General features: G+C 45.0%; 1 protein-coding gene across 2 annotated transcripts in view; it reads left to right on the top strand.

Annotated features, from left to right (window-relative positions):
• DGCR8 (DGCR8 microprocessor complex subunit) overlaps window positions 1-14670 on the top strand; it is a 108517-nt gene that overhangs the window by 48268 nt on the left and 45579 nt on the right. The window contains exons 5-7 of one of the 2 annotated variants that reach the window (XM_069215281.1): window positions 5363-5560; window positions 9623-9724; window positions 10887-10985. In XM_069215281.1, coding sequence (XP_069071382.1) covers window positions 5363-5560; window positions 9623-9724; window positions 10887-10985 — 399 coding nt within the window. The remainder of the gene's footprint in view (window positions 1-5362; window positions 5561-9622; window positions 9725-10886; window positions 10986-14670) is intronic. The other variant, XM_069215282.1, reaches the window with a different exon arrangement.

Raw genomic sequence — 14670 nt, 5'->3', positions numbered from 1 at the left:
ATCACCATCTTCATATTTAGTTACAATCCCTTTAGGGATTTTCAACATGTCAGGAGAATCTCTGACCCTATTTAAGTTGCTGCCACCATTGATGGGTCCTAGGCCCATCTCTTGTCTTTCCCTCTCTATGGCTAGGATCTGTCTTTCCAAAGCCAATCTTTTGGCCATCCTGGCTAACTGGATGTCCTCTTCACTGGGGTTATCCTCAGTGATTTCAGAGGTGTTGGTCTCTCCTGTGAGGGAACCAGCATCTCTGACTATTATTTTTGGAGTCAGGGTTTGAGGGACCCTGTTCTCCCTAGATAGGACTGGTAGGGGGGAATTGTCCTCCAAGTCACTATCCTCTTCCTCTGAGTTGCCACCCTCAGAGGGGTTGGCCTTTTCAAACTCTGCCAAAAGCTCCTGGAGCTGTATTTTGGTAGGTTTGGGGCCCATTGTTATTTTCTTTAGTTTACAGAGTGACCTTAGCTCTCTCATCTGTAGATGGAGGTAAGGTGTGGTGTCGAGTTCCACCACATTCACATCTGTGCTAGACATTATGCTTCTAAAAGTTGGAATACTTTTTAAGAAACTAAAACTGATTCTAGAATCTAATTCAAACTTTTAACAGACTTTTAAACTCTAAAAGAAATGCTAAACAGGATCTAACACAAGGCCCTAGCAGGTCTTTTAAGAATTTAGAAAACTTTTCAAATTGCAAAAATCAATTTCTAATGACAATTTTGGAATTTGTCGTGTGATCAGGTATTGGCTGAGTAGTCCAGCAAATGCAAAGTCTTGTACCCCACCGCTGATCCACCAATGTAGGAAGTTGGCTCTGTATGTGCTATTTCAAAGTAAGGAATAGCATGCACAGAGTCCCAGGGTTCCCCTTAGAGGTAAAATAGTGGTAAAAATAGATAATACTAATGCTCTATTTTGTGGTAGTGTGGTCGAGCAGTAGGCTTATCCAAGGAGTAGTGTTAAGCATTTGTTGTACATACACATAGACAATAAAGGAGGTACACACACTCAGAGACAAATCCAGCCAATAGGTTTTTATATAGAAAAATATCTTTTCTTAGTTTATTTTAAGAACCACAGGTTCAAATTCTACATGTAATAGCTCATTCGAAAGGTATTGCAGGTAAGTACTTTAGGAACTTCAAATCATCAAAATTGCATGTATACTTTTCAAGTTATTCACAAATAGCTGTTTTAAAAGTGGACACTTAGTGCAATTTTCACAGTTCCTAGGGGAGGTAAGTATTTGTTAGTTTTACCAGGTAAGTAAGACACTTACAGGGTTCAGTTCTTGGTCCAAGGTAGCCCACCGTTGGGGGTTCAGAGCAACCCCAAAGTCACCACACCAGCAGCTCAGGGCCGGTCAGGTGCAGAGTTCAAAGTGGTGCCCAAAACACATAGGCTAGAATGGAGAGAAGGGGGTGCCCCGGTTCCGGTCTGCTTGCAGGTAAGTACCCGCGTCTTCGGAGGGCAGACCAGGGGGGTTTTGTAGGGCACCGGGGGGGACACAAGTCCACACAGAAATTTCACCCTCAGCGGCGCGGGGGCGGCCGGGTGCAGTGTAGAAACAAGCGTCGGGTTCGCAATGTTAGTCTATGAGAGATCTCGGGATCTCTTCAGCGCTGCAGGCAGGCAAGGGGGGGGTTCCTCGGGGAAACCTCCACTTGGGCAAGGGAGAGGGACTCCTGGGGGTCGCTTCTCCAGTGAAAGTCCGGTCCTTCAGGTCCTGGGGGCTGCGGGTGCAGGGTCTCTCCCAGGCGTCGGGACTTTAGATTCAAAGAGTCGCGGTCAGGGGAAGCCTCGGGATTCCCTCTGCAGGCGGCGCTGTGGGGGCTCAGGGGGGACAGGTTTTGGTACTCACAGTATCAGAGTAGTCCTGGGGTCCCTCCTGAGGTGTTGGATCGCCACCAGCCGAGTCGGGGTCGCCGGGTGCAGTGTTGCAAGTCTCACGCTTCTTGCGGGGAGCTTGCAGGGTTCTTTAAAGCTGCTGGAAACAAAGTTGCAGCTTTTCTTGGAGCAGGTCCGCTGTCCTCGGGAGTTTCTTGTCTTTTCGAAGCAGGGGCAGTCCTCAGAGGATGTCGAGGTCGCTGGTCCCTTTGGAAGGCGTCGCTGGAGCAGGATCTTTGGAAGGCAGGAGACAGGCCGGTGAGTTTCTGGAGCCAAGGCAGTTGTCGTCTTCTGGTCTTCCGCTGCAGGGGTTTCAGCTAGGCAGTCCTTCTTCTTGTAGTTGCAGGAATCTAATTTTCTAGGGTTCAGGGTAGCCCTTAAATACTAAATTTAAGGGCGTGTTTAGGTCTGGGGGGTTAGTAGCCAATGGCTACTAGCCCTGAGGGTGGGTACACCCTCTTTGTGCCTCCTCCCAAGGGGAGGGGGTCACAATCCTAACCCTATTGGGGGAATCCTCCATCTGCAAGATGGAGGATTTCTAAAAGTTAGAGTCACCTCAGCTCAGGACACCTTAGGGGCTGTCCTGACTGGCCAGTGACTCCTCCTTGTTATTCTCATTATTTTCTCCGGCCTTGCCGCCAAAAGTGGGGCCTGGCCGGAGGGGGCGGGCAACTCCACTAGCTGGAGTGTCCTGCTGGGTTGGCACAAAGGAGGTGAGCCTTTGAGGCTCACCGCCAGGTGTGACAATTCCTGCCTGGGAGAGGTGTTAGCATCTCCACCCAGTGCAGGCTTTGTTACTGGCCTCAGAGTGACAAAGGCACTCTCCCCATGGGGCCAGCAACATGTCTCGGTTTGTGGCAGGCTGCTAGAACTAGTCAGCCTACACAGATAGTCGGTTAAGTTTCAGGGGGCACCTCTAAGGTGCCCTCTGTGGTGTATTTTACAATAAAATGTACACTGGCATCAGTGTGCATTTATTGTGCTGAGAAGTTTGATACCAAACTTCCCAGTTTTCAGTGTAGCCATTATGGTGCTGTGGAGTTCGTGTTTGACAGACTCCCAGACCATATACTCTTATGGCTACCCTGCACTTACAATGTCTAAGGTTTTGTTTAGACACTGTAGGGGTACCATGCTCATGCACTGGTACCCTCACCTATGGTATAGTGCACCCTGCCTTAGGGCTGTAAGGCCTGCTAGAGGGGTGTCTTACCTATACTGCATAGGCAGTGAGAGGCTGGCATGGCACCCTGAGGGGAGTGCCATGTCGACTTACTCGTTTTGTCCTCACTAGCACACACAAGCTGGCAAGCGGTGTGTCTGTGCTGAGTGAGAGGTCTCCAGGGTGGCATAAGACATGCTGCATCCCTTAGAGACCTTCCTTGGCATCAGGGCCCTTGGTACTAGAAGTACCAGTTACAAGGGACTTATCTGGATGCCAGGGTCTGCCAATTGTGGATACAAAAGTACAGGTTAGGGAAAGAACACTGGTGCTGGGGCCTGGTTAGCAGGCCTCAGCACACTTTCAATTGTAAACATAGCATCAGCAAAGGCAAAAAGTCAGGGGGCAACCATGCCAAGGAGGCATTTCCTTACACATACCAGTGGCTGAAATATGTAAAGTAGGTACATGGTCAACACTACATACATTTACTAAACACTATTGTGTGGATGTTTTAGCAACACAGGCAAGCCACAGTAGGTCAAGCTGTTCTCAGAACATTATTTCAAACAACTTCAACTCCTACAGGCTAACCACCGCTTTTATGGGAGGACTAATTGCTTTGTAGTCAATGCACAGCATGTGTATTTACAGCCACACATGCCATCGAACGGAAAATGTCACTTACCCAGTGTACTTCTGTTCGTGGCATGTTCCGCTGCAGATTCACATGCACCCTCCCCGGCAGCCTGTAGCCGTTTAAGTTAACAATGTGTGTGTGTGTGTGTGTATATATATGTGTGTGTGTGTGTGTATATATATATATATATATATATATGTATATATACACATTCCATTAGCATTGACATCTCTTTTCTTTATACTCTCACTCCTACCTTACCCTCTGCGGGAAATCTAACATGAAGTCGAAGCCCATGCGCAATGGAGCCGAAGAGGAGTCACTCGGTCCTGTGACTCAAACAGTTCTTCGAAGAAAACCAATGTGTGTGTGTGTATATGTATATATGTATATATATATGTATGTGTGTGTGTGTATATATATATATATATATATATATAACTCAGGAAATTGTGTGTGGTGGTGTGTGTGTGTGTGTGTGTGTGTGTGTTTTCTTTTTCTTTTTTTTAACTTTAAGTTTTTAGGTTTATTAATTTTTTACTTCTTAGATAGCGACCAGTTTCCTAGACAGTGGAAGTCTCTCTCCTTTTTTTCTTGAGGCCGGTGGATGAGGGTGGCGACTCCGACAAATTCAATGACTACTTTTGGAAAGGGTTGCTGATTAGAGGGCGCAGGTGGCAATTTCACTTGCCCAACGTGAGGATGTTTATAGGTCAGGCCTGGCATTTTTTTTATGTCCTTGATTACTGCTCTGAGAACTGTCCTCCAGGTGCAGAAAACTCACACTTCATTGTGCCCTTGTTTTGAGTAGTCCATGCTTGGAGCCTGACCTACTGCGATCTGCTGTCAAAAAGCAGAGATTTACACAAACTGTGTCTGGAGAGCATCCTGGAAAGGACACGAAGTAGAAACCTAATCAAATTGGTTCTGAAGCATGAGGCAGTCAGTCCACACCCCCTGAATAGAAAATGTGTATAAAGTGGAATGTAAACCACTCTGCTTTGTTTCTCTCTCTGTGGAAGAGTGGACTGGTGTCTGCCTGACTCTGTCACCCAGGGGTGAAGAGAGATCATTTGAGGCTTTTTCTTTCCACTAGAGAATGTGAGGCCCTACATAGTGTCTAGAAGCCTGTCTGGGTGCTGAGAGAAGGGAGCCAGGAGGAGAAAATGTCCAGACTAAGCCCAGTGTGAGGAAAACCCAAAGAAAGTGTATGTGAGTGACAGAAAGCATTAAGTGATCTATTCAGTTGTGTTGTGTTCATGGCTATGATGAAGCATGGGATGGGATGCACACAGAGTGGTAAGTGTAGTGAATTAAAACTGTGACCCTGTCTCCTAACATAAATTAAGCATTATTTGTCCAGCAACTATCTTACTGGAAAACCTAACTGAGAAAATGTAATCATGTGCATAGTACGGTTGCCTAAATGTTTTTGTAGGCTCAAGCATGCTACTGCCTTATCATTCTTTTTGTGTGTTTTTGTGGTTTAAGTGCACTGGCGAATGTTTAAGCTTTTCAGTTGTGTTCAAATGCAATTTAGTCTGTGTTGAAATAGACCTAAAAGGAAATATTGACCATAATTTTATCACTGGTATCCTAGCAAGTTACTGATTTTTGGAAGCGGTTAATGAAAACAGGACACTAAAAAGCTGATTGTTACTGTTTCACAGACCTGGAGGAGTTTTGCAACTACCTGAAGAAGCGGTTCGATTTTGAGCAGGTTACTGTTAAGAAATTCAGATCCTGGGCTGAAAGAAGACAGTTCAACCGGGAGATGAAACGGAAGCAAGCAGCGGCTGAACGGCCGATTCTACCAGCAAATCGGAAGCTTATTACCTTGTCTGTGCGTGATGCACCAACCAAGAAAGGTTAGTGTAAGCTGTAGTGCATTAAAATGTTTAAATTGTTAGTTGGCATTAACTGTTTCTGTAGGTTTTGAAACCTGTAAGAGTAAGGGAAATGTTACTTGCCTGTAACGCTTGGTTTGCTGACTATACAGTTGTAGATTAACAAGCTATAAACACTCCTGCCATCAGTGTTTGGCTTAGAATGTGGCTTTTTTTTTTTTTTTTTTTTTTCTTAAATCGTTTCAGTTTTGAGGTGACTTTAGTCCGCCCCCACCTCCCTGAAACCTTCAATGCAGCGGGTGACAGACTACCTCCAGATTTTGTTAAAACATCCCTCACCTTTCCAAACAAACCTATATATTTTTTTCTTTTTTACACGTTTTTAGAAGATGGATTCCTTTGATTAAATTAACAGAGAACATGCCCAAATTTGCAACTTACTTTTTTTTGTCTTCTTACCCAAATAGTAAATTTGGTTGAAACAAAGCTCAATAAAATAGTGAAAAAAGAAGGAATGGTGACACCTCCCCACCCCCCCTCACCCGCTTAGAACAAACCGTACCAATACTCCAGAGCAGTTTTTACCTCTTTAAAAGTCTTTAGAAGCTACATTATCCCATCAATCCTAGTAGGGTGACCGACACTCTCCTTTTGGCGCAAGTAGTAAGACACTTCTATTCATATGTTTTAAATCTGTCCCAAAAAGTGTAGTGGTAGGTGGGGACTTTTATGAATTCAAAGGGGATATCCATGTTAAAGAACATGGATTACAACTAAGTAACGTTTTTTTCCTTTTTAGCAATTGGGTTTCCTATGCTCACAGAGGACTGAAATTCACTTGCCCTCCTCCCATGGGTAATGGCTGTAAAAGGCAACCTTCCAGGGAAGATGTTGAAAATCCGTGTTCTAGAATGGCTCAAAGGGAGGACCAATTAATTTGGAGAGCACCACCTTCATTTCCCATGGAAGAGAGGAGAACCCCTCTAGAAAATGATCTTTCGTTGGAAAATTGACATGAACAGATTACAGTACCAACATTTTAATGTGATAACCTCTTCCAATCTGACAACATAAAGTGGTGGTCTCAGATTGCCCAGGTAATCCCTATCAGCATTTGAGAAGCACCTTTTATACTTCTTGAATTGGATACAGGCGATGAAACAGTACTCTCGTCTGGAGATTATTCCTTCTGCACCACCATTATTAGGGATTGAAGTGCATTTGAATTTAGGAGTTGGGATGAAAGGAAATCAAGAGGTCTGATATACAGTCTTGTACACCAAACTAACTAAATGTGCAAGGCCCTGCATTGAAGAAACCAACACTTACCGAAGTGAAAGATGGTGTCCTCTGAAATTGAATTAACATCTGTATGGTGGATAGACCGATCTCTCCTGAGAATGATGTTCTTTCGCTTAGTCCAGCATCACAAGTATTGAGTACTTTGTGCTGGTTCCATTGTCTTTAATTAGCCAATCGTGTAAATATTGGCAAATAAGCGCCGTCCTATTGCCCAGGAACAAAGGCACCGTGATCTTTGAAAAAGATGGGGCAGGGAATGACTTCAAACCATAAGCAAAAACCTGGTAAAGGTTTAGAGCAAAAAACGCCTGTAGTTTGTAGCAATTGATTCATGAAAGTAGGCATCTTGAAAATCTGTTGTACACATCCTGTTGTAAGAGGTAGTTTTTAGGTCTAAAATAGGACCCTCCACTATTCCAATGATATATTGGAACAGGTTCTTTGCATTTTCCGATTGGAAATTGTTTACTGAACCAATCAGTGCAAAAAGGCTGGATTTATCCTCCTAAAACAGGATTGTGTGCCCATTCAGCCCAATATGTAGCACCCACTTCTCCTTTGTAATTGCCTACCATGCAGAGAGACACAGATGGAAATACTTCTTCTCTTGACATTTCTGAATGATTGAGCAAAAGAAGACCGTTTTGTCAGAGCCTTCCATGGACCTCTAGAAAGCTGCTAACTTGATCTCCTTCCGAAAATTGACTTTTGCTGCTGCTTTACAATTCTGTGCTCCCACTTAGACTGCTAGGTACGAGTGTAACAACTCTGAAATGCCCTGAGCCCTGCTAAACCGAACTCTGTGCATGTGCGCTGATTGATTTGCTTGTCCCCAATTACCATAGCCTGACTTACTTGTAAATCTCTAATATATGGTAACGGTGCTACTAGGACCTGTGAGTTACACCACCGTGAGTGGGACAAGGTAAAAACATGGCTCTGCTACTGCAGACTGGAACAGCAGTTTAAAACTGCTAACTGGACTTTGCCATTTAAGATAATGAAAAAGCCCAAACCTCCCTTTTTAGTGTAGGTCACCCCCCCCCCCCCTATGACCGGCCAAACGAGCCCTAAGAGAGGGTGCTGTATGTTAAACAGTTCATGTACGTTTACATGTTCCAACAGTAAAACCCCTAAATTGTCATGTTACTGTGGGATGGGTAGTAGCCCCATTGGCAAAAAGGAGTTACAGGCTGGCACCCCAGCCCTGCTAACTTCTGAATAGGACTGCTAAGGGTGGTACTGTTGGTATCGAATAAATCCATGTATTAAATCCAATTAAATGGATAAATCTAATTTAAGAGCACTCGGGGGCAAAGTGCCACCTTAGAGGTTGCCACTTTAGTTGCCCAAGGTGTCCAATGACCATTTATTGATGTACATGGGGTTTGTCCTGCAGACAGCTTCTGCCCTCTTGGGGAGACGTGTTAATGCCTCTCCAGAAAGGACACAATAGAGGCCTCCATGCGAGAGAGGTGTTACTTCCCTCTTGAAGGAAGCCACACAGGTGTGTGCCCAAAAGCCGAGCTCCAATGGGGAAGCTGTCTTTGAAGGGCAAATGGGTAATGCTTGGGAGAGGAGCTGCTCTATTGTTTAGTCAGACAGGCAAGTTATGTGGACAAGAGAGACGCTGGTTGTCAAACTGTTTTTTCCAGGAGTTGTAGTTCCTGGGTAGCCACCCCCCTCCTGGGGGCGGGCAAGGAGCTCTGAGTGTAGAGAGGGGGGGGTCCCATTGGCTAGCATTCACGTCCTACCATGAGGGCAATTCAATTTCTGAAAATAAATAAGACGCTCCTGGCACCAAGACCTTGGATCTCGACGGACTTGGAAGGAGGACTGCTCTGCTGCACAGAATAGGACGGCACCTGGTGTTTAGCGAAGAGAAGTCCTACCCAGAGCCACTGAGCCAGCTTCCTACACACGTGTGCCATGTGGTGTTTTTACTCCTGGTTTGCCCCCATGTCACGCAGTATGCAAAGGATGTCTGCACGCAGTTTGTAGTGGGGGTGCTTTAAAGGGGAATAATACATACTACAGTACTTGGGGGCCCTCTTTAATACCCATGCCCTAGGAATAAGGGGTACCATTTACTAGGGACTTACAGGGGGTGCCAATTGTAAACAATTCAGTTTATTTTGTTTTAGGGAAAGAGCACTAGCACTGGGGGCCTGGTTAGCAGCAACCCAGTGCACCTTCAGTCCAAAAACTTCAGTACCAGTGGCAAAAAGTGAGTGTGACAATGTCAAAAAGGGCTTTTTCCTTCAATCCATGGTTCATTCAACAAGGGAAAAGTGGGAACATTAGCATTACTGGCTTATGTTATCCTATCTGAGCTCTGTATAAACGTTTACCCTTTCTGTAAACATTTCCTTTAATTCCTATATGAAGCAATCGGCAGTGGGGCATTTGTCTTAAAGAATACTTTTCTCATCTTCCAAGTACTTGATGCTCTATTTTGAACTTTGTTGTAGAGAATGCCTTGCCCTAGAAGTAAAACTACTTGAACAGCTGCTTTTAAACAATAGGTGATGTGCTGCCTAGGTTCTCATTCAGCCCTCCTTCCATTTGCAGATGTATATTTTGAATAGTGCTAATACAAAATGTAAAATGAGAATTGTAAAACTATTCTTGGATCCTCCTCGTGCTGGAAATGTATAAAGCCTAGGAGTGTGAAATCATTTTGACACGTTCTTGCGAAGGATTCTGATTTATACTCTCAATGTAGCTCACTTCCTGCCTTTGTGACGTTTGCCTATAAAGATTTCTTTTATTTTGTCTTAGAATTTGTTATTAATCCCAATGGGAAATCTGAAGTTTGCATTCTGCACGAATATATGCAACGTGTGCTGAAAATTCGCCCTGTTTATGAGTTCTTTGAATGTGGTAAGTCTGTGGCTTTTTTTTTTTTTTTTTTTTTTAAGACGGAAGTTTGAATTACTTGGGTCATTAAGTGATATTTCTGTGCAGCACCCATATATCGTTGAAGGCTTAGTGTGCCATTCTTTTAATATGAACCCTTTGCCAATTTTCTGTTGTGGTAGAAAGATGAAATACTACGTTCAGGTAGAAATCCCATCAAAACTTGTCAGGCTGAAATGTTGTGGATTACTGCCAAGGTTGCTTTCCTTTCTGCACACAGATAGGAGAGCAAGTGTTTGCTCTGAATTTGCTGTCATCTTGCTGCTGTAATCATATTTGCCTAATGTCAGAACTTGGAATCGTAATGAAGTAACCAATTTCACACACATGCTGAGAGATGGAAACATTGGTAGACATGGGCATTTCATACTGCCACTTGGAAGCCAGTCTACAGGAACCCCGGCAGCCTAGCGCCATAAGGCCTTTATAATGGCAGAGGTGCAATAAACAAAAACTTCACATTTAAAAACTAGGATTTTGCTAACATTCATGAGTCTTTCATTGCTCTCTTATAAACTAAAGGCTGAGTCGATTTTATTCCAGGGTCCAGACAGTCCTTTGGATCAACTGTTTGTATTTAAGAATCCCAAACCTATTGATGCAAATGTAGGACTTGCAAGAGTAGGCACATTGTGAAGTAGTTCATGCCACATTGGTGGCTATACTATCTGCAAACACTTCTTTTGGAACTCAAAACGTGGACAAATGTAGTGATTTTTGACCTTTCTCTTTCAGAACAGTGTAATATTTTATGGCCGCATCTTCTTGGGTGGATGTCAATTGTAAATTGTTGTTTTTCTTAATTAGTCCCTTAATCTCTACCTTTTTTGGATCAGGAAAAAATTGAACCTTAGCTGGCTTGTTAGTGCCATTGGATGCATTGATTGTTTTTTTCCTGCTTAGCTCTTGTCTGCATACGCACTTTAAAGTACCAAAAAGTTTCCTATTATGAGTAATAAGTTATTTGATTTCCAGTTAGATACTTTTGCGTTCAGTAAGAACACCTTTTCAGGTTATGAGTAGGTGTGGGATATCCTGATGGTTACCTCTAAGCTGGGAGTGTCCATATAAGTTGCACCATGACTGTTTCATTTTGTCTAACATTGTCAATCTCTTCTTATGTAAGAAACACCAAGTGAGCCCTTTGGAGTGTCTGTGATTATCAATGGCGTGACATATGGAACTGGAACTGCAAGCAGCAAAAAACTTGCCAAGAATAAAGCTGGTAACACATTTATGTCTACAGTTCACACTGCTAACCAAGTGTAGATGTGTAATCTTGAATGTAGCATTTCTGGGATTGTTTCGTAGTGGAAATAAGTTAGACTTCTGATTCCGTGCCAGTCTGGTTCACAAATCTGTGTATTGTACTGGTAAATGGCATAAATACTTTTAGATCAGTACCAGTGACTTAAAATGAGCTTCAGGTTTAGACTTTTATTTTCCTGCATATTTGCACCATCACGCTAACAAATATATTTTGCTATCCAGAAAAGGAAAGTATCTGGTCTATTGTATGCAAGTTGTAAATGAGGTGCAAAACTACACTACTAAAATAAACCTTGTTGCAAGAAAGTCGTTTACAAAAGATTACAGCAGTACATTGGAAATATCCCACACCCCACCCTGAGCTGTGTCTTCACTTAGCAACTTGTGTCACTAAGTTTTGGCCCATTCAGAGACCTGGGTGTCCCTTCTGATGAATACACCTCTCTGAGATTAGTCACCTTAACAGTTATCCTTTCACCTGTCAAACTGCTCAGGAAAACCCTTTTCTCCAACAGTAGCTCCCCAGTGCTGCCAGTTGGCACTGTGCAGCTTCAACAGTCTGCACATTTGACGTGACGACATTGGTTTATAATTGAGGCCGACAAGCATGCCCGCCTCAGTATTTGTATTTACTCCCATAATGGACATCGTCCCAGAACACTTTGGGGGTCATTCCGACCCCGGCGGGCGCCAGGCACCGCCTGCCGGACGGAAACCGCCCAAAGACCGCACCGCGGTCAAATGACCGCGGGGGTCATTTTAACTTTCCCGCTGGGCCGGTGGACGATCTCCAGAAGATCGCCCGCCGGCCCAGCGGGAAAACCCCTGCAAAGAGGAAGCCGGCTCCGAATGGAGCCGGCGGATTTGCAGGGGTGCGACGGGTGCAGTAGCACCCGTCGCGATTTTCACTGTCTGCTAAGCAGACAGTGAAAATCTTTGTGGGGCCCTGTTAGGGGGCCCCTGCACTGCCCATGCCAGTGGCATGGGCAGTGCAGGGGCCCCCAGGGGCCCCACAAAACCCGTTCCCGCCAGCCACAGGAAGAGGCTGGCGGGAAGGGGGTCGGAATCCCCATGGAGGATTCCCTGGGCCAGGGGAAAACCGGCGGGAAACCGCTGGTTCCCCTTTTCTGACCGCGGCTTTACTGCCGCGGTCAGAATAGCCCGGGAAGCACCGCCAGCCTGTTGGCGGTGCTTCCTCTGCCCTCCACCCTGGCGGTTTGAAACCGCCAGGGTCGGAATGAGGGCCTTTGTGTTTCAGTGACAAAATACCTCCACTTTTATCAGCAACCAGGGCACATGTCTTTTCCAAAGTTCTTGAAGTTCAAACCCTGTAATCGTTGCTGCGGGATGTTCTGAACACTTTTTTTTATTTTCTTTTTTTTTCATTGAGGTTTTTTGCTGGAGTCTGTCTTGGCTGCCTGGAAAAAGAACTTTTTTTAGGCCCAGAGCTCAACTTACAGGTTCCATATAATTGCTCTGGCTTATCCCAAGGTTTTGTCCTCTCCAGAGAACACAGTGGTTTACAATTTGTCCTTTAAAAAGGACTCTAGGTGACTTTCTTATTACCCTTGCTGATGGTGATTTAAGTGATGGAACACCATAGGTTACAAAGGTTTTGCCTATGGCAGTCTGTTGTGCCGCACTGTGAATGCTTCACACCTTGCCATTATGTCCAAACTGTGAGAGCTTTCAAACCTGTCTGTCATAGTCCTCCCAGAGCAATTGAATCCTTTCTCTGATGTAGTTGGTTTGACCTGGTTGAATCAGGAAAAAGTTCCTGAAGAGCAGTTTGGATGCTGTGGACACTGCAGGCTGATCCAGGGGCACTGCGTTCATGCACCTCCCTGGATGCAGTCACTGAGTTTTTGGCAGATGTCTAAGCTGCCCTCATGGGCGTGCCACCCGATGGCAAGCAGCTGATCTGAGAAAAGGCTGATTTCTAGTACCCAAACTTTGGAACAGTCCCCCGTGGACCTGAAATCCCAACAGTTGTAAGTGAGGTTCAGCAATATCCTTAAAACCTATTTGTTCTAAAGCTCTGTAATGTTCCAGGGTCCATGTGATGCTTCAGCCAGAGTGGTTGCTTGCAGTGCTGTGACGCCCGGTTGGATATCTGTGTGCTTTACAAAAAACATCAGAATAGAACTTCTTGCAGAGCTGCTATTGTCTCAGACTTTAGGCTTAGTCTTACCATGTCTACCCTTCCTCCGACACCATCAAAGTTTCATGGCTACTCTAAGGCTCAGCAGCCTGCTAGAAGCAACCTTCTCAGACACTACAAAAAATATACTACTACTTTCAGGAATCAATGGACCAAAGGGTTGCCCGCACCAGCATGTCCAGCCCCCACCAACCTCTTCTGATGATGCTGCCTTCAAATCTATCTGCATCCCCACCACTACACCTCCAGCCCTTCACACTTTGCACCATAATCTCCTGATTGGGTTCACTTGTACTTTTCCACAGCTGGGAGACTCACACAGTGGGTAATCTATCCATCTTATCAGCAAGGGTTACACCTTACCCCTTCTGTCCCTCCTTGCCAGACCACCCTTCTGTTTGGTTGTGCTCCTGCCAGTCTGAAGAAAGGGACTTTAAATGTATTCCCTCCTTGTGGATGGTCTCGTAGTACCGTTGTCTATTACATCAGCAGATGGGGCAGTTTGGTGTTGTGAAACCTGTTTGATAGTGATTTGCTTCTGAAGGTGTGCTCTGTAATGAGTTTTGAAGGGGAAGGTGTGCCTTTTTAGCAGCTCATCTGACATCCTCAAAGCGAGAGGACGTCAGATGAGAAGATCATCAGTGGGACCTGTTTTGATGTGAAGCTGGTAACCAAATATATTGTTCCTCTTGGCTCAATTTGTATTGAAATCTGCTGTGCCTTTGCCCAGAAAAGGCCTCTGGAGTGCATTCATACCTACTTCTCTAGAGTTGTGGCTGCTTCTTCGGCTCTCTCCAGAAGCGTTCTGGTGGTTGACATCTGCAGGGCAACTACATAGTCCTCCTGCATACATTTGCCAAACATTGCTCCCTCGTTTCATATGCACGCAGTGACTGGTACTTTGCCAAGGCAGTGTCGCATGACTTATTTGAGGAGCTGTTCTCCATCTGCTTTCCAGGGAGGTATTGTTTTGGCATTTATGATTGAGGTAAGGAATCTGCGGGCAAATTAATTTTAAGAAGTCATGTGCTTTCAGTAATCTGCCCGTAGCATGTGCAGCAGTAGATACACATGCTTAGAATGCTCCTACCATCTGGTGTTACGCTCTGACATTTGCAAGTTGTGCTTCAGAGAAGTCTTTCTAGTCATGAGATGTAACTCCTCTCTGTCATCGGCCTTAAACGTGCATTGAGTGGGCTCTGAGGTTGCCATGCTTCTTGATGTTTTCACTGGGCCCCTTTGGTGTTTTCTTAGGGCATGGATTCCATTCTTCGCTTCGAAGCGTATAATCCGCTTTCTCATGTTAACCCCCAGTTAACCTCATGGTACTTTCAATCCTGACAATCCGCCACAGGTGAGGGTCTCAGTGACGACCCCCGGATGCTTGTTATTCAGCTCTGACTAAGACTACCCCCCCCCCCCCCCTCACTCCCCCCCCACCAGCTGCTGTTCTTGAGCAGCAGCAAGCTCCAATGTCCAT

The sequence above is a fragment of the Pleurodeles waltl genome, chromosome 11 (assembly GCF_031143425.1).
Source record: "Pleurodeles waltl isolate 20211129_DDA chromosome 11, aPleWal1.hap1.20221129, whole genome shotgun sequence".
Taxonomy (NCBI): Eukaryota; Metazoa; Chordata; class Amphibia; order Caudata; family Salamandridae; genus Pleurodeles; species Pleurodeles waltl.
The sequence above is the reverse complement of the archived record's forward strand: the minus strand, read 5'-3'. Positions and strand labels throughout refer to the sequence as shown.